This window comes from Rousettus aegyptiacus, unplaced genomic scaffold, assembly GCF_014176215.1.
Source record: "Rousettus aegyptiacus isolate mRouAeg1 unplaced genomic scaffold, mRouAeg1.p scaffold_m13_p_6, whole genome shotgun sequence".
In the NCBI taxonomy this organism is placed as follows: Eukaryota; Metazoa; Chordata; class Mammalia; order Chiroptera; family Pteropodidae; genus Rousettus; species Rousettus aegyptiacus.
The window spans coordinates 113786791-113808381 of NW_023416309.1; the positions used below are offsets into that span (position 1 = coordinate 113786791).

General features: G+C 59.8%; 1 protein-coding gene across 1 annotated transcript in view; it reads left to right on the top strand.

Annotated features, from left to right (window-relative positions):
- CCDC40 (coiled-coil domain containing 40) overlaps nt 1-21520 on the top strand; it is a 31658-nt gene extending 10138 nt beyond the window's left edge. The window contains 13 exon segments of the mRNA XM_036223283.1: nt 1087-1244; nt 1427-1549; nt 3845-3966; nt 8706-8949; nt 9490-9672; nt 13180-13425; nt 14303-14516; nt 15181-15350; nt 15439-15530; nt 16803-16923; nt 18611-18799; nt 19645-19803; nt 20416-21520. Coding sequence (XP_036079176.1) covers nt 1087-1244; nt 1427-1549; nt 3845-3966; nt 8706-8949; nt 9490-9672; nt 13180-13425; nt 14303-14516; nt 15181-15350; nt 15439-15530; nt 16803-16923; nt 18611-18799; nt 19645-19803; nt 20416-20664 — 2270 coding nt within the window. The 3' untranslated portion in view covers nt 20665-21520.
- The last annotated feature ends 71 nt before the right edge of the window (nt 21521-21591 follow it).

Genomic DNA, 21591 nt, shown 5'->3' on the forward strand with positions numbered 1-21591 from the left:
CCCTATTTCACGCTTTACAAAAAAACCAGTTCCGGGTACAGTAAAGAGTTCCAGAAACCACAGAAGCGGCAGAAGAACGTGAAGCAATACTTTCTGCCATCGTGAGGCGACGAAGGTCTTTGTCCGCATGATGCAAAGTACGGAGGCCAGACAGGAGGAGTTTGGCAAGCGTGATGATAGATAAACATAAAACTTGCCTGTGAGGAAGTATGTCGAGTTAAAAGACAAACACAAATTGGGGGCAAAAAAAAAATTGAAACGTCTGTGAACAACGTCCAGACCTTGTGTTTCGGTTTTCAACTGCCGCGTGCCAAATCGCCACCAACCGAGGGGTTGAGACAACCCCGTTCATATGTCCGCCCGTAGTGCTGGGGCCGAGCAGGTTCTGTGCTCGGGGCGCCAGAGCAGCGCCCAGCGCCGGCTGACGGGGCTCCCGCAGGCGCGGGCGCATTGGTGTCCCCGCGGGGTGCGGCTCCTCGCAGCTGCAGGGCGCGCGGCGGGAGCGACGGCCTGCGCCTCGCTGGCCGTCAGCAGGGGCCGCTGCGCCGCCTGAGGCCGCCCGCCTCCCCGCTGGTCCGCTCGGTCTTCGGGCGGCAGCGGGCACCTGGCCCGCGCGACGCCCCCTCCGCCCTGCGCATCTCTCTTCCGCTTTCGCCAGCGGCCTGAGAAAACTCTGTTTGCCAAGGGCTCACCTGCTTAAGGGGGGGCCCGCCAGGCGATCCCCCTTCTGCCACCGAGTGGCACAGAATCACGGGAGTAACGCCAGGGGCAGAGGCCTGGACCTAAGCGTGCCCACCTCTGAGCGGTGAGACACCCGTGAAACGCCCCCGAGGCCTTGCGGCCTGACTCTGCGAGGACAGACAGCGGGACCCGGGCCCGGGGCCGGGCGGCGGGCTGCGACGCATGGGCGCAGACGCCATCCGTACATGTTTGTCCCTCAGGCCGGGCGGTACGGTCTCTGATGGCAAAACCTAGTCGGCAGTCTGAAGCAGCTCCCCAGTGTCGCCCTGTGGGGGGAGGGCAGGGGAAGGGGCGCCGCTCCGCGCGAGCTCGATGCCAGAACACCCCGCCCCGCTTCTCCGGCAGTGGCAGCCCTGCAAGCCGAGATGGAGAAGCTGGCCCTGCATCTCTACTACATGCAGAACGCAGACCAGGACGTGAGGAGCGACATCTGCATCATGAAGCAGGTGGTGAAGAAGTCGGAGGCCGAGCGCATGCGCGCCGAGGCGGAGAAGCAGCAGCAGGTACTGCGCGGGTGCCTCGCGCACGCGCCTCTCCCCGCCTTTGACCTTGCAGAGGGCGCCTGGCGCTGCCCCTCGCGTGAACGCCGCTGCCCGCAGAGGCCGCCGCCGGCCTCGGGGTCGCCGGCTTGGGTTGCGGGTTGGCCCTTGTCCTTGAGATGCTGACACCCGGTGCCGTTTCCCAGGACCTGCACGTGGACCAGCTCACCACGCAAGCCAACCAGCTGGAGGAGCAGGTCGCCCTGTTCGAGGCCCAGGCCTATGCCCAGGCCCAAGACACGCGTGCCCTCAAGCAGGCACTGAGCGAGGTGAGAGCGACCCCGCGACCCTCTGCGGCAGGCCACCCACTGAGTGCCCAGCACGCGGGACGGGGCGGGGCCTGCGAGCCTGTTGGACGAATGCCTGAGCCCCCTCAGCCGGCGAGCCCTCCCACAGCTGCGGGTCCTCGCAAGCATCTAGGCGGCCCAAGGTGGTGCGGTAGGGACCGCAGACCTGTGGCCGGTGCACTTGCCCTTCCGTAGCCAGGATCTGGGCAGTTCTGCTCCGTGCTGCTTGGCTGGTTCCTTAGCAACCGCAGGTGTGGGGAGAGAGGCGCTGAGGTCGCCTATGGTCCCCAGCCCAGGCAGCTGGGGCCCTGGTCGGTGCCCACATGCCCACTCCATGTGGAATAAGGCAGGGGACAGACTCAGCACAAGCACCAGATCTGGTGGCCAGCACTAGAAACCAAACTTGCTACGACATTTCTTTTTAAATCTGCGAGTCACTTCTGCATGCACGTGTGCAGGGACGACGGAAGCAATTATGGAAGCAATACCCTGTCCCTGAAGGGAACAAAAAGGGCTCGAAGGAAGGACTGGCACCTGGGTCCACGTAGGAAGCTAGCTGCCCGTCCCCGCTGACCTAGAGACACACCTGATTCCAGCGTGCTCCAATCAGCGTCTCGGGAGAAAAGCATCAGCTTTTTAGTGAACCAAAAGCGATTCTTTAAGTTTATCTGAAAAATGAATGCAGAGGACTAGCCAAGATTCATTTTGGAAGAGAAGGTTTGGGAAGGGTGACCAGCGGTCCCCGTTTGGCCCAAACTGGGACATGAGACTCTCCAATGTCTAAAACCATAGTGTCCTGGGCAAACGGGGGTGGTCGGTCTGCCTGGCATCGCCCTACCAATTGTTAAGTACCAAAAAGCCCAAAAGGCAAAAACAATGTCACTGGAGTCAGGGAGCCCCGGGTAGGCAGGGGAGCCTGTGGGTGATCCCAGGAAACGTGCGAACATTTACATAAAAACATTATAAGTTATGGCGGACACGTGAATTATGTGCCCAGTGGTGTTGGGGCATTTGACTAATCATATGGGGGAGGGGGAAAATTAAATCTTTTTCTCATACCAAATGCTTAAATAAATTCCAGACGGGATAAGGATTTAGCAGGGGAAAGTGTAGCAGAAGAAGATAAAAGAAAATATTAATAAAATCCCGGGTTGAAGAGGTCTTTCCAAGCGTGGCGTGGAAAGCAGACACTTCAAGGGAAGAGCTGGGGCCGGCGGGCATAGCTCCTGTGGATTATGAACGGAGGCCGCCAACGCAGCGGAAACGCGAAGGCGGGACACACCCGGGAAAGGCGACTTTCGGCCTCGACAAGCTCCGTGGCAGGAGGAGATGCTGAAAGCCTGTAAGACGCTCTCCGTGCCGGGTCCTGCCGCGCGGGGTCCGGCTCGCACATGCCTCCGTCTGTCGGTGCCTGGCTCCCGTCCTTGCTGGGCGGGTCGCTGCCAGGGCAGGGCCCCCCGCCTGTCGTTCACGTGGCATCCCGCGCCTACGACAGGCGCACCGCGGACATCCATGAATGAACGAATGAGGACCGGCGATGGAGAAAGACGAGGCGGGCGGTTTTCCCACCGGCTCGGCCGCTTGGACGGCCTGCCGAGGGGAATAGGCTCCCGCGCCAAGTGAGGGGGCGCATCCGTCCTCGCGAGGAGCCCCATTCGAGGACAATGTCGTGATTCTCGTTGGGAAAGGGACTCCCCAGCCAAGCTCGGCTTCTGCCACGCCACCTCCGGACCCCACCTCCATGCCGCCCCGGCCAGGCCGGCTCTGCTCCCTCCTCCCCAGCCTAGGAGGCTCTGCGCCCCACCCCAGACGCGCCCCCCCCCCCCGCGGGCGCTCACATCCCGCCGCCCATCATTCTGGAGACACCCCCCACCCCGTCCAGCGTGGGCTCTTTACAGTAAGGGGTGTCGGCACCACGGCCACGCCCATCCCTGGAGGCCTGAGACCCCAGTCTGTAGACGGGCAGCATCGTGACCCACCCTGGGTCTGGGGTCCGGCGTGGGGCAGGTGTCCATCAATGCTGCCCGCCGCCTTGCTTCCCCGGCACCGAGCCCATGGGACCCGGAATAAAGGCCGGAGCAGAGGTTGGGCGAGGCTTTAGCGCTGCGTGTGGTTTCGTGCGCGTCCCTGTGCTGGGGCACGATGCCGCGAAGCCGGGGAGACGCGCGGAAGGGGGCTCATGCAGGACAGCGCGCGCGCGTGCGGCCGCCCCGGGGGGCTTTGAGCAGAACGAAGTGGGGTGAGCCGTGTGCCCACCCACCCCCGCCCCCCCCGCAGGCCTGCACGGAGATAGACAGCATCGGCGTGGAGAAGACCCACATCCTGCAGCAATGGCGCTCCAGTCTGGTGGGCATGAAGCGTCGCGATGAGGCTCACAGGGTCATCCAGGAGGCGCTCAGGTATGGCCCGGCCCGGGGTGGGGGTGGGTGGGGTCGCGGTGTCGGGAGCGGGGGCGGGGGGCCCTGGGTGAGGGGCGGGAGCCCACGGAGCTGCGTGGGACCGCGGAGGCGGGGGGCGGGGAGGGGCGAGTGGGGGGGGTGCCGTCCCCTGCACCCCACCTCCGCCCAGTCGCGCAGGCCTCCTGGGACCAAGGCGGCCCAGCGTCCGTCTGACAGCTCCCTTACTGTTCGCCGAGATTTCAGCTCCCTAAGTCCTTTCAAACGTCCGTGACACGCGGGCCGCCAGCTTCCGTGGTCGGATTTCCTGGGAGGATGGGGAGCACCGGAGCGTGGGAAAGGCGAGGTGCCTGTCTTTGGGAGATGAGGCGTCCCTTTGACTGGCGATCTCGCCGCCTGTGTGCGGAAGCGCCGCCCCCTCGCGATTGTCGCCGCGTTCCGACTGAAATCCTGCTCGATCCACCCAGAGGGAGGCAGGGAGGCCCCCTCCTCCTGTCTCTCTGTCACTTCTAAAGGGCGGAGGTGTGGCAGGGGCCGGGTGTCGGAGATGGCACAGCTCTGCCTCCACCCCCCAAACCGCCCGGGGCGCGGAGTCCCGGATGTGGCACCTGAGAGCTCACCGCAGGCCGCTTGCCTTGGCCTTGGTCCGCGGCTGGCGCCAGCGAGGAGCGGGGCAGGGAGCAGGTGCGGGCGGGACTGGCCGTGCGGCACGGGGCGCGCCAGCAGCCCCTGCTGGTCAGGCACCCGGGAGACTCCTTTCCCTCCTGGTCCCGAGGTTACACACGTGCACACACTCACACACGCTCATACTCACACACTCATAAACACATACACACACTCACTCATGCTCTCACACACCACTCTCACACAATGTACGACACTCACATGTACACACTCACATGTGCACTCATTTGCTCAATTACACACACGCACACATACGCTCACATATGCACTCATACATTACACACACACACACACTCTCTCACACACTCACACCCTGAGGCATGCATATTTGATTGTTTTTAAAACAAGACACTTTGACACGGACGATGCTGGATGGAAGACACTCATTGCCAGCACTTCCCGCAGGCAGTACAGAGTCAGGGGACAGCGGCGGGGTTGTCCCTGCAGAGTCCGGTGAGAGATCTGCCTTCCCTTTTGACAAGCAGGCGAGGAGCCTGCCGGGCTGGGGCTGGCGCTTCTCCCGCCCCTGCCTCCCAGGCTGCTGGCCGAGGCTCCCTTGGCTTTCGCTCCCCTGCAGGGCCCCTGGGGGTTCAGGTGCCACCTCCACGACCCTCCCCACTGTCCAACGCTCCCGTGCTCCGGGACTTACCCTTGAGTGTCCAGCACACAATCGTCTTCTTCCATTGTGCCCATGGCTATTCCTACGAGAGTGCCCGTTAGAAAAGTGTCCCCAGACAAAGGGCCTTGAGCGAGGCCCTTGGGACGCTCCGACGACACACTGTGTCCTGTCCCCCCACTCGGGAGGCCGAATCGCCATCCTTCTGCTGGGTCCCCGGGGCTGACGGGCACATCCTGTGGATCTGGACCCGGCTAGCCATGGACTCGTCACCACGTCTGTGACAAAGTCGCATCCCAAGTGGGTCCCAGCCCCAGGTAAATAATCACGGTAGAGACTGCAGTCAACACGGAAAGTCACACATACACAGGAAACAGGTCCTTTTCACGTGATTAACCAGGGGCGCCCTGACCGGGCCTCGCGCTCCCTTGCGGACGGGCCCTGCGGGCTCTCCCTGTGCCCTGGCGTTGGTCTGGGAGCTGCGCGGCCACGGGGCCCTGCAGCCGGCGCCCCTGTGTCCTCACGGGGGCCTGACGCCGGGGCCACGGCCCCGCGACCCCTAGTCCTTTCCGTTTCATTTATTTTCTATCGGCGTCTGCTAATCGAGGAATTTTTTTTAATGCATTGCAAAAAAAAAATTTTTTTCAAGGATAAGCGATCTCATGACAGGACATTTGAAAAACCAAGAAAAGGATTTTAAAATGCCACTGTCCTTGACAATCTATTAGCGTTTGGGCCACTCACTGGAATCTTTCCTCCACGTCTGTTTATAGGGGGTTCAGCTCTCTCTACAATTTGTCACTGTATCTTTGTAAATCGGATGTCTTATTTTTATTGTTATATTTTAGACATTCATAAGGATGCTACTTTTTTTAAAAGTAACTTTTTAAAAATTTTAAGCCGGGTTTACTGAAGATAATTTATGTGCAAATTTATTATGCACATAAGTGGCCCGTTTTTGGGGCACAGTCTGGTGAGTCGTAGCACATGGCCGCAGGCAAGTAGCCGCCGTGCACCGAGGTGCCAGCCATTCCTTCGCCCCAAGTTCCTCTCCCCGCCCCCACCCTGCCCCCATGACACCGCCGGGCTTTCTGTCGCTATCGTTTGCCATTTTCGGAGTGTCAGAGAAACGGGATCACACAGCTTTCCCATCGGCTTCTTCCGCTCAGCATCATGCTTTTTGAGATTCATCCCTAGAAAAGAAAGTTCTTTTGTTTCTTTTTTTTCGCTACATGGTATCCGTCACAGGGATACAGTGAAACTCATCTCTCTCATCCTTGAGTGCTGGACATCTCGCTTGGTTCCAGTTTGGGGACATGAATGAAGCTGCTAGGACAGTCCGTGCAGGTCTTTGTGTGGGAACACGTGTCTCCACAGGTCCCAGGTAAATTCCCAGGCACGGGTTTGCTGGGAAGTGCGTTTTTACGTGTAACGAACTGTCCCAGTGTTTCCCAGCGTGGCTTGTTGCATTCTGCATCCTGCTGGCAGCTACGCGGTTCCCGGGCACTCCCGGCCGTCATCTTAATTTTAGCCATTAGGAGGTACGTCACAGTGTCTCTCTGAGGTTTTAATTTGCATTTCCCTAATGCCTAATGACGCCGAGCGTTTTTTTTTTCCTGTGCTGGTTGCCATCCATCTATCTTCCTCGGTAAAGCCCTTTGCTCATTTTTAAATGGAGTGATTTATCTTACTATTGAGTCATGAGAGTTCTCATAAATTCTGGATACAGGTCCTTTATCACTGGTCTATTTTGAAAATATTTTCCTCCCAACCTGGCTCGTCTTTTCATTCTCTCAACAGTGTCTCTTGAGGAGCAGAAGTTTTGAATTTTGACAAAGTCCAACTTATTAATTTTTTAATTTCATAGTTCATGCTCTTCACGTCCTCTTTAAGAAATCTTTGACCCAGGGTCAGAAAGATTTTCTCCTATGTTTTCCACTAGCGTTTTTTTAATTTTAGCTCTTAAGTGTACAATCTATTTCAATTTAATTTTCATTGTGGTGTGAGGTTCAGATTTTTTTTTTTTTTGGTCTATCTCTAGTTGTCCTAGCACCAGTGGTGAATAAACTATCCTTTCTTCACTGAAATACCGTGGTGGCTTTGCCACAAGTCAATCGTGTGTGTGTGTGTGTGTGTGTGTACGTACGCGTCTGTGCGTACACGTGTGTGTGCATACGTGCGTGTGTGCACGTGTGCGTGCACGTGTGTGTGCACTGACCATCCTGTCCCATCGATCTATTTGTCTATTCTTCCACCAGCACCTTGTTGTCTCGATAACTACGGCTTTGAAATCAGAGAGTGGGTGTCTTCATTCTCCTCATGCGAAATTGTTTTAGCTGTTCTGGGTCCTTTAGCTTTCCACATACATTTTGGCAAAAGCTTGTCAATTTCTGGAGGAAAAAAAATGCCTCCTGGAATTGAGATTGGAATTGCACTGGTCTATAGATCATTTCGGAAAGAGCCGACATCTTACCAATCCCGCGTCTTCTCCTGCAAACTCATGGTGTCTCTCCGCTATCTTTTTTATGTGTATGAATGTTTATTGCTACACTGGTGAAGCTAGAAAAAGATGGAAAACTGGAAAGAGCCTCACTGTGTATTAAGGAGGGGATTAGTTGATGGCACGTTCATCAGTTAGAATACCATCTGGTCATTGAAAAGAATGGAGATTTCTAGGTACACCGATACTGACTCTCTCTAAGATATAGCACCAGGAGAAGTAAGGTCTGGAATGGGATATACCAAGCTACCAGTTGTAATTTTTCAAATGGAGAGAAAGACATAACGTTTATATATGCACGGAGTATATCTGGAGAGACGTTTAAGAGATAATAAATTGCTTGGGGAAGAGAATTGAAGGCCTGGGAATAGAGGTGAGGAAAATATGGAAAATCTTTGTCTAGTTCAAGAAGAAGGGGCTTTTTGGAAAAGATGTTGTAAGTGGAGAAAGGCTTATTTAAAGTACAGCAGGACGGCTCAGAATGGCAAGGAAAATCTCACACACAAACCAAATCCCATTAGCTTGTCCCTGTATTTTTTAACTTGATGTTAATTATAGGTATTTCTGTGGCCAGTACGCTGAGGGGAAAACAATGGAGTATGAAGTGACAGCCACCGAGGGTTCCCCCGGCCACACCGCTTACTGTGGCCCCGCGGGGCCAACTTCTCTAATTCTGTCGCTTCAATGCTGCGTCCACACCGTTAATACTGGAATAACAACCTCTTCCTGGGGAGGTGGGGTGAGCAGCTTCCTTCCTCCCCCTTCCTCCTTCCTTAATTATAATCTTAAAAGAGTCTTAGACTTGCCACGATGGTTCTATTGCTATGTCAGAAAATAGCAGTCGAGATTATTAAGAGTCGGGTTCCTAGCTGGTGTCTCTCCGCTGGCCGAGTGGCTTCCCAGGGTCCCGATGGCCTGGCTTTTCTCTCTCACCTTTGGCAGTGAGTGCCAGCACCAGCTCAAGTCCATCGACGGCGAGATCGAAGCCTATAAGAAATCCATCATGAAGGAGGAAGAAAAGAATGAGAAGCTGGTGAGCATCCTGAACCGCGTGGAGATGGAGGCCAGCCTGCTGCAGAAACTGACCACGCAGAGCCTGACCAAGCAGGAGGCACTGCAGAATGAGTTCAACACCTACCGGCTTGCCCTGCAGGACACGGAGGACGCGCTGGGCAAGGCCCACGTGGTACGGCCACCCCACCCCCCAGCAGGTTCACGTGGCATAGCCACCCCTGCCCCCAGCAAGCCCATGTTGGGAGTGGGGTACGGCCACCACCCCACAGCAGGCCCACGTGGTATGTCCCACCCCATGTGGTATGGCCACCCCCCCCAGCAGGTTCACATGGCATAGCCACCCCTGCCCCCAGCAAGCCCATGTGGTACAGCCACCCCCCCACAGCAGGCCCACGTGGTATGTCCCCCCCTATGTGGTATGGCCACCCCCCCCAGCAGGTTCACGTGGCATAGCCACCCCTGCCCCCAGCAAGCCCATGTTGGGAGCGGGGTACGGCCACCTCCCCACAGCAGGTTCACATGGGATGGCCAGCCCCTCCAGCAAGCCCACGTGGTATGTCCCCCCCCATGTGGTATGGCCACCCTGCTCCCAACAGGTTCATGTGGGACGGCCGTGCCCCCCCCAGCAGGCCCACGTGGGACGGCCATGCGCCCCAGCACCATGCCTCCATGGCCCCCCATAACAGCACCCACCATATGACTTCTTTTCCAGGAGTACAAGGCTACCCTGGGAGATTTGCAGGCCACCCACCAGGACATCCGGCAGGAGATGGACGTGAGGAGGAAGCTGGACACCGCCATCCTGGAGAAGCTGCAGGAGCACATGACCTCCAACAAGATGAGCAAGCACTTCCGCCAGCTCATCCTGAAGCTGCAGAAGAAGAAGACCAACCTGGTAGGCTGCCGCCGCCCGCCGCCGCCGCAGGGAAGGAGCCCCTGGGGACAGCGGGGGCGGGGGGGCGGCCGAGGCACCGGGCGGACCACACGCAGCAGAATCAGTGTTGGGGGGCAGCATGTCCGCTCACTGTCATTTGTTCTGGTTGTAAAAGCAACACATTTTTATCGTTGAAAACCTGGAAACGCAGAAAGGCGTAAAGAGGAAAATACCTCGAGGAGATCATCTCTTCTAAAACCGTGGCGTGTTCCTTCCCGGAGATATTTCTAAGCACGTGCTCGTGCTGACACATGCGACCAAATGAACACGCACACACAAAGACACACGGAAACACGTGCACGACCCCGTGCACACACACGCACACATGCTCATGCAAGCTCACAAACACGCGAGCACACATGTACGCACACCTCGAACAGCCTGGAACTCCTTCCGGAGTGTCCCGCAGAGCCAGCCTGTAGGTCTTCGGTCCGTGCTGGTACATTTTCCGTTAATTTTACTGAAATATGACATGAAAAGTACACAAATGGTGAGTGGAGTCAAGTTTTCCACTGTGTAGCTGGCGTTTTATTTTACTTTATTCATCATATTCATTAACGTTTTCCTTATTCGTTGACAATCTGTTTCTGCGTCGCGTTTCATCACATGAATGTTAACGATTCTCTTGTTAGACGCTTCCGGTTGTTTCCGGGTCTTAAACATTAGCAATAACTCTGTGTCGCACATGCTCGCTCCTTAGTCCTCGTCCACCTGCCCGAGGATGGGCCGCCACGGCAGAAACCTGGGTCAAAGGGTACCAGTCCCCAGAGCCCCTGCCCCGCCAGGGCCCGGCCTGGAGGTCCCGGAGCAGCCGTGGCCTTCCCTTCCCGGCCTGGGGAGGCCCCACGAGCTCTCCTGCTCCCCAGGGGCCTGTCTTCACTCTGAGCTGTAGTCCACGCTCCTTGTATCGTTGGAAAAGCAATTCTCTAACTTGAATCATTTCTCCTTTGCCTCTTCCCCCAAGGGCGTGACACCCCATTCCCACCCCCACCCCCTTGCTGTAGTCCACTGCCGCGGCGGGCCCCTCGGAAGCCCCACGTGGGCCACCGCAGCCCACGGCAGGCGGGGAGCAGCCCAGCGGAGCCCCACTTTGGTTTCAGGAGGAGAGAGAGGCCCCATCCAGCCCTCTGGGTTCACGAAGGGGATGCGCGTGTGCTTCCCCTGGCTTTCGGCGCCCCCCAGAAGGTTCCCTCCGCGTGACTCCAGCCCGGGTCCTTCTGGCGGGAGGCGAGGGGGGGGCCCGGGGGGGAAGAGCCCGCACCTCTGCCTTCGCTCTCTCACCTGGTACCTGGCATGTGACACCGCACAGCTCATAGGGGTTGGAGGGTTAGCTTAATGGTTATTGAGAGAAATGTCAGGGCAGAGCCGGAGGCCGTGCTCCTTAAATGTCCTCATTGCAGCCGCTGTCCTGGTGGGTGCTGGCCAAGAGGAGGCCCAGCTGAATGAAGGTGACCCAGCTGGTGGGCTCACCTGTCCTCCTGGGGGGCGGGGCCGCTGTCTACCTGGTGGCCGCCGGTACACACCTCACCCCTCCCAGGCACCTGGGAGGGAGCGGATTGCTCCTGGCCCACTCGTGCCAAGGAAGTGGTGGACACGCACAGACCTGGGTCCCCTTGGCACATCCTGGGCGACACTGAGGTGCCTGGCGGTGCCTTCTCTGGGAAGTAGGAGCAAGACCAGCCAGGAGCAGAAGCAGGGGAAGCGGGGTGCACTGGAGAAGCTAAGGAGTGCAGTGGGTGTGACTTAAGCTGTCTGCCTCTGAGGTGGGGCCCCGGGCCCCAGCTGCCCATGCAGGCTGTGCATGCACTACTGCCAATGTCCAGCGGAGGGCAGTAAGGAGTCTTGGTTGCATGCCGCTGTTACAATAGCCCAAGTCTTAGCATTTGGAAGGGGACACTCCCCCCTCTGCTGGTGGCAGGAGGTGTGGGGCGCGTCTGGGATGAGGTGCAGAGATCGTGGAGTCATCAGAACTGGGGTCCAGAGGAAAGATGGGCACGAGTCAGTGGTGAGGTCTAGACAGTCAATTCAGGACCGGCGCTGATGTGCAGGAGGGGGCCAGGGTGACCTCGACAGGGAGAATGGACAGTCCTGGGGGGGAAGGGGGGTTCTGGCTGGTAGCTGAAGGGGACTTAGGGGCCGAAGACCCCGCGGGGTAGAGTGGAAGGCCCCAGAGTGCCTGGTGGTCTCGGACGGTCTTGGCCGCTCGGGGGGCCAGAGGGCCCAAGAGTGTTGCGAGATGCTGGGCATGTCTGCTCCGCGCGGGCGAGGTCTGGCTTTATAACCTCGAGGTCCCAGGCATCCTGGAAAGTCACCCACAGTGGCCGGTCAGAGAGTGCATGCTGGAGGGGACCCGGGGGCTGGGGGTGGGTGGGGGCCACGACCATGAGAGGGTGAAGGGCAAGGGGCTGGTGGGTGGGGTCAGGACGGACCCGCGGCCCCGGCTGAAGTTCCCGAGCCTGAGTGGCTGTCAGTGCCGCCGCCTCCCCACCTGCCTGTCATGAAGACCCTGTGACAAGCCTGGTGCACAGGGATCCGCATGCATCTGCCCTCTGAGTGCCAGAGCAGGAGGTGGGGGGCCAGTGGGGCCCTCAGGACAGTGGCCCGTGATGCCCTCAGCCGCCCACTACGCCCTGAAGCCCCTGCCCTCCCAACCCAAGCTCGGCGAGAGCCCCAGCGTCACGTGCACTCGGGGCCCACAGGGTGGCAGACACCCCATCGTAGGTCCTTACCTTTGTGGGACTGTGTCCAGCTTTTCACCTAAATATAAGGACACTGATTTGTTCGCCAAACACAAGTGAGAACGTTAGGCATTTGCCGCAGCGTCGCTCACAGTGGGGACACGATGCCAGACCGCAGACCCCGGGCCGGCATCGAGCTGTTCTTCGCCGGGGTGGGCCGCCCGCCGAGGCTAGGTGCTGAGCTGACAGTCGTCACACGGACAAAGGGATGCATAACGGCAGCTGTGACTCGCGTCCTAGACCACGTCACAAACACGCTAGAGTACGGCACAGCCATCGAAACAGAACATTCGACAAGACTTATCGAATTAAGAAGTGGCTTGCAAACCGATCTGTAGAGCGTGATCCTGTTTTCATTTTTTGGGGGGAGGTAGGGGTTTATATAAAAGACTGGAGGAAAGACAGACTCCAGGTGGGGGGGGGTTACCGTGTGGCAGAATTAGGGGCCCTTAAAATGTCCTCCCCTTTCCCCGTCTGTATCTTCACATTCCCCTACAACCTTTGTTACTGTTTGTTGAATAAGGAGAAACAATAATGTTATCTTTCTTTATTGCGGGAAATCACCACGAGGATTCCAGCAAGTAGGTCCTTGAGACAAAAAGAAAACCGGTCTCCCGGTTTCCCGATGATGTCGTGGAATTCCTCCCGACGAACACTCGGGCTATCGACAAAATGCTGGCACCTCCCCCCAAAATAAAATGTTCAGACATGTTTCCTTTTGCTAACACAGGTGACGCATCTTTCCAAAATTGATGGCGACATCGCTCAGACCACCCTGGACATCACGAACACCAGCTGCAGGCTGAACATGCACCAGAAGACGCTGGGCGAGCTGGACAAGGAAGTGAAAAAAGTCAACGAACTCATCACCAACAGCGAGAATGAGATCTCCAGGCGCATGACCCTGATCGAGAGGAAGCAAGGCCTCATCAACTTCCTCAACAAGCAGCTGGAGCAGATGCTGTCTGAGCTGGGGGTAGGGCCCCAGGGCTCTACGTTTAGAACGAACCTCACAGAACACGGTCCCTCCTGCCCTACCCGTTTCTCAGGCCTCACTGCACATGTGCGGGATGCTCTAAGCGAGGGCCAGACAGTAAATGTTTCCGGCGTTTCCGGCCAGGCGGCCTCTCACCCCTGCACTGTGGGGACAGAGTTGCCGCAGGCGAGCAGTAGTCAGACGGGGGAGGCCGTGTCCAATAACAGCTTGTTTATGGCCACTGAAATTTCAATTCCATATACCTTTCACCTGGCACAAAATAGTCTTCTTCTTTCTGACTTTTTTGTCTGGCTCATGGGCCACACACGGACAGGCAGCTGGTGGGGTCGGAGCTGCTGACTATGCCCTAAGAGATGCGGTCTCATGGGTTTGAGGCTTGAGATAGGCTGTCCGGGTGTCCCTCACCTGGGGACCCCACCACGGGCCTCAAGTCCCAGAGGAGATGGCAGCGAGCTCTTAGGCTGGCCCCGAGCACTAGGGGGATCTCTCGGAGCCACACCCGAGTGGATTCTAGGGGTGCGGGGAAGACCCTGACCTGTGACAGCTGTTACAATACAATTTGCAAAGCCCCTTTGGGTAAGGGAGTCCTCGCCGATCTGCACCTGTCCCCCCCACAAAGCAGAGGCATGGTGGGGCTGCAGGCCCCGAGACCTGTATCTCCCACAGCAGGTCGGGGGCATGCGGCCGGCGCCCTCGGGCGAGGGTCCCCACGGACAGAGGCCCGCCCTGCGAGTAAACACCCCCACCATCATGCAGACACAGGCTCTCAGGGGTCCCGGCCCCTGCGGTGCCCCCAGAAAGCCGGCCTTTGACGAGGAGGAGGCTCATTTTGCTCTTCGGCGAATTCCCCTCCCAGGGGGAAGAGGTGGGACCGCTGGAGCTCGAGATCAAGCGGCTGAGCAGGCTGCTGGACGAGCACAGCACGGCCGTGTCGCAGGCCCAGGTGAGCTGGCTCCGCCTGCAGCAGGAGATGGTCAAGGCCACACAGGAGCGCGAGGAGCAGCTGGCAGCCCTGCACATGTTCAAGAAGGAGGTGCAGATCCTGGAGCAGAAGAAGCTGCGGATAGAGAGTAAGTGCCCGCGCCCCGGACCGCGAGCCGCCCGGGCGGGTTCTCGCGACGCAGTAGCAGGAGCCAGGGCCGCACTCAGGGCATGGTTTGTGACTACGAGCCGAGCCGTGGCCTTGGCCTTGGGCAGTTCACAGTCCCGTGGGCAGAAGCATTGAGAAAACGTGCTGAGTTTGTGAAGCTCACGGACTGGGCGCTACTGGAGAGCGGGGCCGGAAGGGTCCCCTCCTGCCCAAGGCGGGAGGCACAGCCGAAGCCGCCAAGGCGCAGCGACCCCGCACGCCCTGCGTCTCCCGTCCTGTCCGTGGGGGGCCCAAACCGCCTGCTGGAGACTTGGCGCTGTGGGGGGGAGGCAGGCCCCTCTTCCTGCAGACTCGGTGTCTGGGCACAGGGTCCGCGTTCCCCGGGGTGGGGGCGCCTGCCCTCCGTTATCACGCCCCCCACCCGCAGGTCACTGTGCAGCCCTGTTCCTCCAGGGACCCGGCGTCAGGGACGAAGAGCCGGGAAGGGGCCCTTCCCCCCACCCCCTCCTCTGCCCGGGAGGGACGCAATCCTGTGGGGGTGCCCGGGAGGGACGCAATCCTGTGGGGGCGCCCGGAGGACGAGGGCGGGAGGGGACCCCGCTCACCAAGGGGCCTGCCCCCGGGCCCCCCGCCCCCCGCCACAGGGAAGATCGACCAGGAGAAGGAGGAGCAGAAGGACATCGAGCGGCACATGAAGGGCCTGGACAACGACCTGAAGAGGCTGCACGTGCTCAGCAGCAGGAGCCGCAGCGACTCCGAGGGCCTGCAGCAGCACAACCTGGTGACGGAAAACGAGTTCGTGCGCTCGCTCAAGGTCCGCCCCTGCGTCCCCGCGGGCGCGGGCTGCGCACGCGCGCCGGCCGCGCCTGCCACACAGCCGCCCCCGCCTCTCGCCCCCGCAGGCCTCGGAGAGGGAGACCATCGAGATGCAGGAGCGGCTGGACCAGCTGACCGAGGAGAAGGCGTCCATCCTCAACAGCCTGGTGGAGGCCGAGTGAGTGCCCGGGGCCGGGGTCCCCCGTGCAGCCGCCCCTGCAGGGGCCACGGGCGGAGTCCCGGCTTCCGTCTGAGTCCTCCAGAGTGGGCGTGGGGCTGTGCGGTGAAGCACAAGGGGCGTGGCCCATGGTACCAAAAACAAACGGAAAGCGCACGGACCGAAGCCCTCCGGGTCTCGCCGCCTCTCCGCTCTGTTGCCCTCGCCGCCCGCCCGGGCGGGCCTCCTTCCAAGCCTGGCAGACCTTTTCCGTGAAGAGCGGAGAAGGAGCAGAGCAAACGCCTCTGGCTTTTCGAGCCCTCGGAGTGAGCCAGGCCGCCACGCGCCAGGAGGTTTTATCAATGGACGCCAGGATCTGGGTTCTACATTCTCTTTTCCTGCACTCAAAGTCTTTGAAATCTGCTGTTTATTTTACACGTATGGCACGTCCCAAGGTCAAGTGCTCCGGAGCCGCCCGTGGCTGCAGGTGCCCCGCTCACGCGGGAGAGGCCGCCGCTGGCTGCTGGCCGGGGCTGTGACAATGTCCCGCCCCAGAACCCTCCGGCCACGCTCGGCCCCTCGGTTCCTAGCGAAGCAGCTGCCCACCCCGTGCCTGGCCGGGGGGCTGGCAGTGGGCCTCGCACTGGTGTGGCGGGTGCCCACGAGGTCCAGCCTGTGAGCCCCACCTGCCCCCCTCCCCCCCCCCCCCCCCCCCCCCCCCCCCCGACACGGGCGTCGTAGGCGGAAGAGCCTGCCCGTGTAGAGGAGAGCCAGGCGGCTGCTGGAGGCTGCACTGTATTGGGGAGCACGACTTCTGGGGCTCAGAGAGGAGAAGAAGGAGGCGGCGAGGGAGGGGACAGCAGGACGGGCAGTCAATTCACCCTCCGCCTGCACAGGACCCTCCGACCCCTCCAGGGCAGGGCAGCCCCTCCCCCCCCCCTGCCCCCAGGGGGGGTGGCGGGCAGGCCAGCAGGCACTTGAGGGAGGATGTCAGGCGCGGGGTTCAGGTTGACCTTCTGGTCCCAGAACGGGTGAATTTGTGTTTAACAGTCACGCCCTCCCCTCGTGCTGGGGATACACCGCCTGCCCCTGGCGGGGTGTCTTCCAGGGACCACACGGGACCGCAGACGCTGGCCCCGTGCCTGAGCCCGCTTCCACTCAGACCTGGCTCTCACCCCTGCCCCACCCCTACCTCCCACGGTGGGTGGGCTCTCAACTCCCAGAGCTCAGCGAAGCTTCCAGAAGAAATCTCAAATTCCCCAGCTCTCGCTTGGCCTCTCCTCCTTTTCACAGACACCAGATCATGCTTTGGGAGAAAAAAATCCAGCTGGCAAAAGAGATGCGGGCCTCGGTGGACTCCGAGACCGGCCAGACGGAGATCAGAGCCATGAAGGCTGAGATCCACAGGATGAAGGTAGGCGGGGAGGCGGCGGGGGGCGGGGGGCCGGGGAGGGGGCCGCCCCAGCACAGCGGCCGCCCGCACGCCAGCGAAGCGCGCCGTCCCCCTGCCGACCGGCCCCACACCGGTGTCCACGTCTGTTCCTCCCGCACCGAGGCCATCCTCGAGCAGCCGGGACACACAGCGCCGTGCGTTCTGTCCCGAGCACATGCGACCTGTGCGCCCCATTCCGAAATGCCGGCCGAGGTCCCCGCAGCTCACAAGCCAGGAGTGGGGTGTGCCCCACTGCAGGAGCCGGGAGGGTCCCACTCAGGGAGAGGGTTCCGAGGGCACGCCCCCCTCTTCCAGCGGGGACTGCCCCCACGACCTCTCCCCGCCGTCATCTTCAGCTGGATTTCACGGCCTTAAAAAGGTTGGTGATCAAATCACAAGCTGTCACCGAGCCAAAGGTTCAAGGCTTTAAGGCTACGAATGAGAGGAGCAGGTAATAAACATGAACGTAACCTCACTTTCACCTGTTTTTAATGGCCTGTCGGCTGTTGAGCTCAGAGGACTTTTGATCAGACGCGTATACTTTTTGAAGCTTGAAAAAACGGTCCATTTAATTGACTTTCCGAACCACACGAAGCACGTCGGACCGGACCGTCCAGCGCGGCTCAGAATCGCGCCACCCGGGGCCGACGCCTCCCTCCCTCCGACGTGTTTTGTTCCTTAACAAAAATAGGATCCATACCAATAATTCGGCAACTTATTTTTTAAAAAACAACATGGACATTAATCCAGTCTTTTAAATCACAGAGGTTACCACGGACATATCACAATTTATTGAAACGTTCCCAGGTCGATGAGAATTTAGACTGTTTCCAGTTCATTGTCGTCTCGTCGCTGTAAACTACGTTACAATAATATCCTTAGAGGAGTTGCGGGGTGGGGGGCACATTCCAAGCCCCCCCCCCCCGCCCGTGGATGCCCCGCCCTGCGAGTCCCGGTTTTTCTGTATTCATGCATTTCCTGCTCCCGTGAAGGGAAGCACTTCCGGCTTCTCCATGGCATGGCCGGACTGCAGCATCGCGACCCCTGCACTTTGGGGCCACCGAGTGAAATGAGGGTGACTGGAACACAAGCACCGTGACACCTAGCAGTCGATCTGACAGCCGAGAGAGACGGCCGAATTCCCTGCACTAGGATTACCAGGTCGCAGGGTCTTTGGCCATACCAGAGTGCGACTGGTTACTTTTCCAAAAGCTACTTGAGCATGTACCACAACCCAGTCCCCGGCCCAGGTCCGACACGCCCTTCGTGTCACCCACGATCCCACGAAACCACGGTGTTTGTCCCAACCGAGGAATCAACTTCGAGGCAAAACGACTAACCAAGCTACAGACGCGAACCAGATTTCGCTGTGCGGGGGCCGATGTCCCTCTCCTGTCCCAGGAGCCAGCCCTGGCCACATGTCCTCACACCTCCCTCCCCCTCCAGTCTCTGACCGTTTCTGTGTTTCTGCTGGCCGGTTCGTTCTCTGCATGGACCTTGAACCCACCCTGGCCGGGTGATGATGCCTCCACACTCTCTGTCCCCTGGCGGGTCCCCCTCGTGGGTTTCCTGCTGGTTCCATAGGGCGGAGGGGGCGTGGGGGGAGGGCAGCTCGCCTGGGCAGCTGTGTCTCAGCCTCCTGCCCGGCCCCTCTGCCCTGTGCACCCAGGTCAAGCACGAGCAGCTGCTGAAGCATCAGGAGAGGATGATCCGAGACATGGAGCTGGCCGTCGCCCGCAGAGAGACCATCACGACCCGGGCCGAGGGGCACAGCAAGACGGACAAGCAGTTTCTCACCCGGACAGACTTCCACCACAAGCAGACGGAGCTGCGGCGCAAGATCAGAGACGTCCACAAGGTGGGGGGGCCCGTGATGAGGAGGGGGACGTGACGAGGAGGGGGACGCGCCGAGGACGGCCCGTCCGCGGGCTTGCGTCCACCTGTCCCCCTTGCACAAGGCCAGCGTGTGTCCCCAGCCTCTCTGGCAGGCGTCACCGGCCAGGGCTGTCCTCCGGATGCTGCCCCTGCCCCCACCTGGGCTGTGATTTCACTCCGTCCTTTGCAGTCCGCTTCTCAGGGGGTCCCCCCTTGCCCCATTCGAATCGCCAGCACCTTTTCTCCTGCCCCCCATTCGGGGGCTGTCGTCAGAGCCGCTGTGTCGGGCTGTTTTTTGAGACAGAGAAGTGACAGTGGGGCCTGAGGGAGAACAGAAGGGGCCTGGCTTTGGAACCAGACGAGCCAGCTTCCTCCTGCACTGTGGACAAAAGCCACCGCGTCCTCTGCGCCCGAGACCCACACTGCACGTGCTGGTTCTGGGTGGAGACGCGGTGGCTGCCAGAGTGCCCTGGAGGTCAGTGGGCGCCTCCCCGGGACCACTGCGTGGTCCCAGTGCCCATGCGGACACACCCTCTGCAGGAGGGGGCCCCCCAGGACTCTCGGTGCCTCCCATCTTTGTTCAAATGGAGCCTGCCTTCGGGGAGCAGTCCACGGTGAGGGTTTAACTGGGCCCTGGTGTCCCACCTGGAACTTCCCCCCACCCCCACCCCGGTCACAGCGTGAGAGGCAGGGACTGTACTCGCTCCCTGGGAGTCCCCCCAGATCATGTGTGCAGGAGGCTCTCGGCAGGGCCTTCCAGTTCGACGCCGCTCCACGCACTAGAGAAGCAGGAGGCAGGGGCCCCGGATGACCGTGCCTGTCCCCTAGGCCACCGAGGCATGCACCACCACCATCTCGGAGCTGGAGGAAATGCAAAAGCGCGTGAGTGACCACCTGGTGGAGAAGCAGGCGCAGCTGGCGGCCGCGCAGTCCCGCACCGAGGAGCTCGATGCCGACCTGGACCAGCTCATGGCCCTCAAGCGACAGGTAGACAAGACCAGGGGCCACGAGGGCTGCGAGGAACCCAGGCCAGGGAGCGTCACAGCCGCAGCTCCACATGTCCATGGGCGCGGCCTGCCCCGGACCCGGTCAAGCTGGAGCGTGGCGTGACCCTCTGTCCACCTCTGTGGTTTGGGCATGGGCCTGGGCACTTGGGTTGCGGAGTGGAACAGAAAAGCCCCCGTCCCCCATCCACCGCCCTCCCAGAGGTCACATCCTGGGGGCGGGAGGACGTATAGAAGCAAAAGAGCCAAGTGAGCACGTGTTAGATGGTGACATGGGACATGGTCTGGAGAAAAATAAAGAGAAGCGGGCGGGGTGGTGGGGGGGTCGGAGAAGGCCGCACAGAGCAAACAACCTTCGAGCCAGACTTGAAGGAGGTGAGGGAGCGAGCCGCCCCAGCAGAGGGCACGGACTGTCCCTGAGATGCAGGGACTGTCCCCGCGGCCGTTCACGTCCCCTGTCCCTGAGATGCGGGGACTGTCCCCGCGGCCGTTCACGCCCCCTGTCGCTTCCCCCGAGTCTGAGTGCCCGTCGGGCGGCCGGCGGGGGTCCTCTTCACTTTGCACCGCCTGACGTGGATCCCTTGTCCCGCCCAAGAACCTTTCCGAGCTCGTGGCCCTGCAGACCCGCCAGAAGCACCTGCAGGCGGTGAAGGACGGCAGGTACGTGTTCCTGTACCGCTCCAAGGACTCGCTGCTGGTGGAGCACGCACGCATGCACAACTGGCTGGCCACCGTCGGCGCCATCCTCGACCACGTCCAGGACGAGTACCCCCAGTTCCAGGAGGTCCTGCTCAAGGTCAGACAGACGATTGCCAGCAAGCTGGAGTCACTCGGGCCCTCCTAGAAAGCGGCCTGGCCGGCGACTCCCCGGGCTGGCCCCATGGCAGAGCTTGGGATAGCGTAAAAAGACGTAGGACCGTTTTGTGTCACTGAAAGCCACGTTTGCCCCAGAGAATAACACCATTTAAGAAAAACAGGTCAGCACTGTAGGAATTTTTTCAGCCACCCAGCTGGTTAAAACCAGCAGAACCCCGGTGTTTCCCGTCGCATTGAAGGCAGGCTCCCGTTTGCGAAGGCTACACTTGCTCTCCCGAGTGAGACCTGGGTGCGTGGGGGGCCTTCACTTCCACACGTGAGCGCTCCAGAAGGGGGCCGTGGTCCCTGCGGCGTGCTGGTGCTGATTCAGAGCTGGGTGGGGGAGTGAAGGAGAGGGGGCCCATGGGAAGTACGCCCACGATGGCTTCTCACCGGAGCTGTCCCTGGCCCCACCCCCACTCCCAGCCAGGGCTAAGTCCAGACTCACAGCTCACAGGAGGAAGTGTGGGCGCAGCGAGCCTGTGGGGCTGTGTACTGGGACCTAAGGACTAAAATGAGACTGGGCACGTGGGGTGGGTAAATACTGAGACCACGTCCCATGTCTGCCCACTTGTCCCGCCTTCACTGTGACCGGTATCCTCCCACCCACCCCCCACACAATTCCTGAGCACTTGTTACCTTGTGGCTTCTATGCAGTGTAAACGGAAAATGTTCAACACGATAATTTCATTTCAAACTTTTCAGTGGAAAAATAAAACTTTTTTTCTGAATATGGAAGAAAGGCATTTATCCTAAAACATTTCAGAAATACAAACACCATACAGTGGGGTTGACTTTGTGTTTTCCTTTACGTAATGAGTAAGTAAATAAGTGACTTAACTAAAGCCGCTCCCACGTGTTCGCTGTCTTTGCCATTCCGGTGCCGAACACCTGTGCCCGCCTCACGGGCCGGACT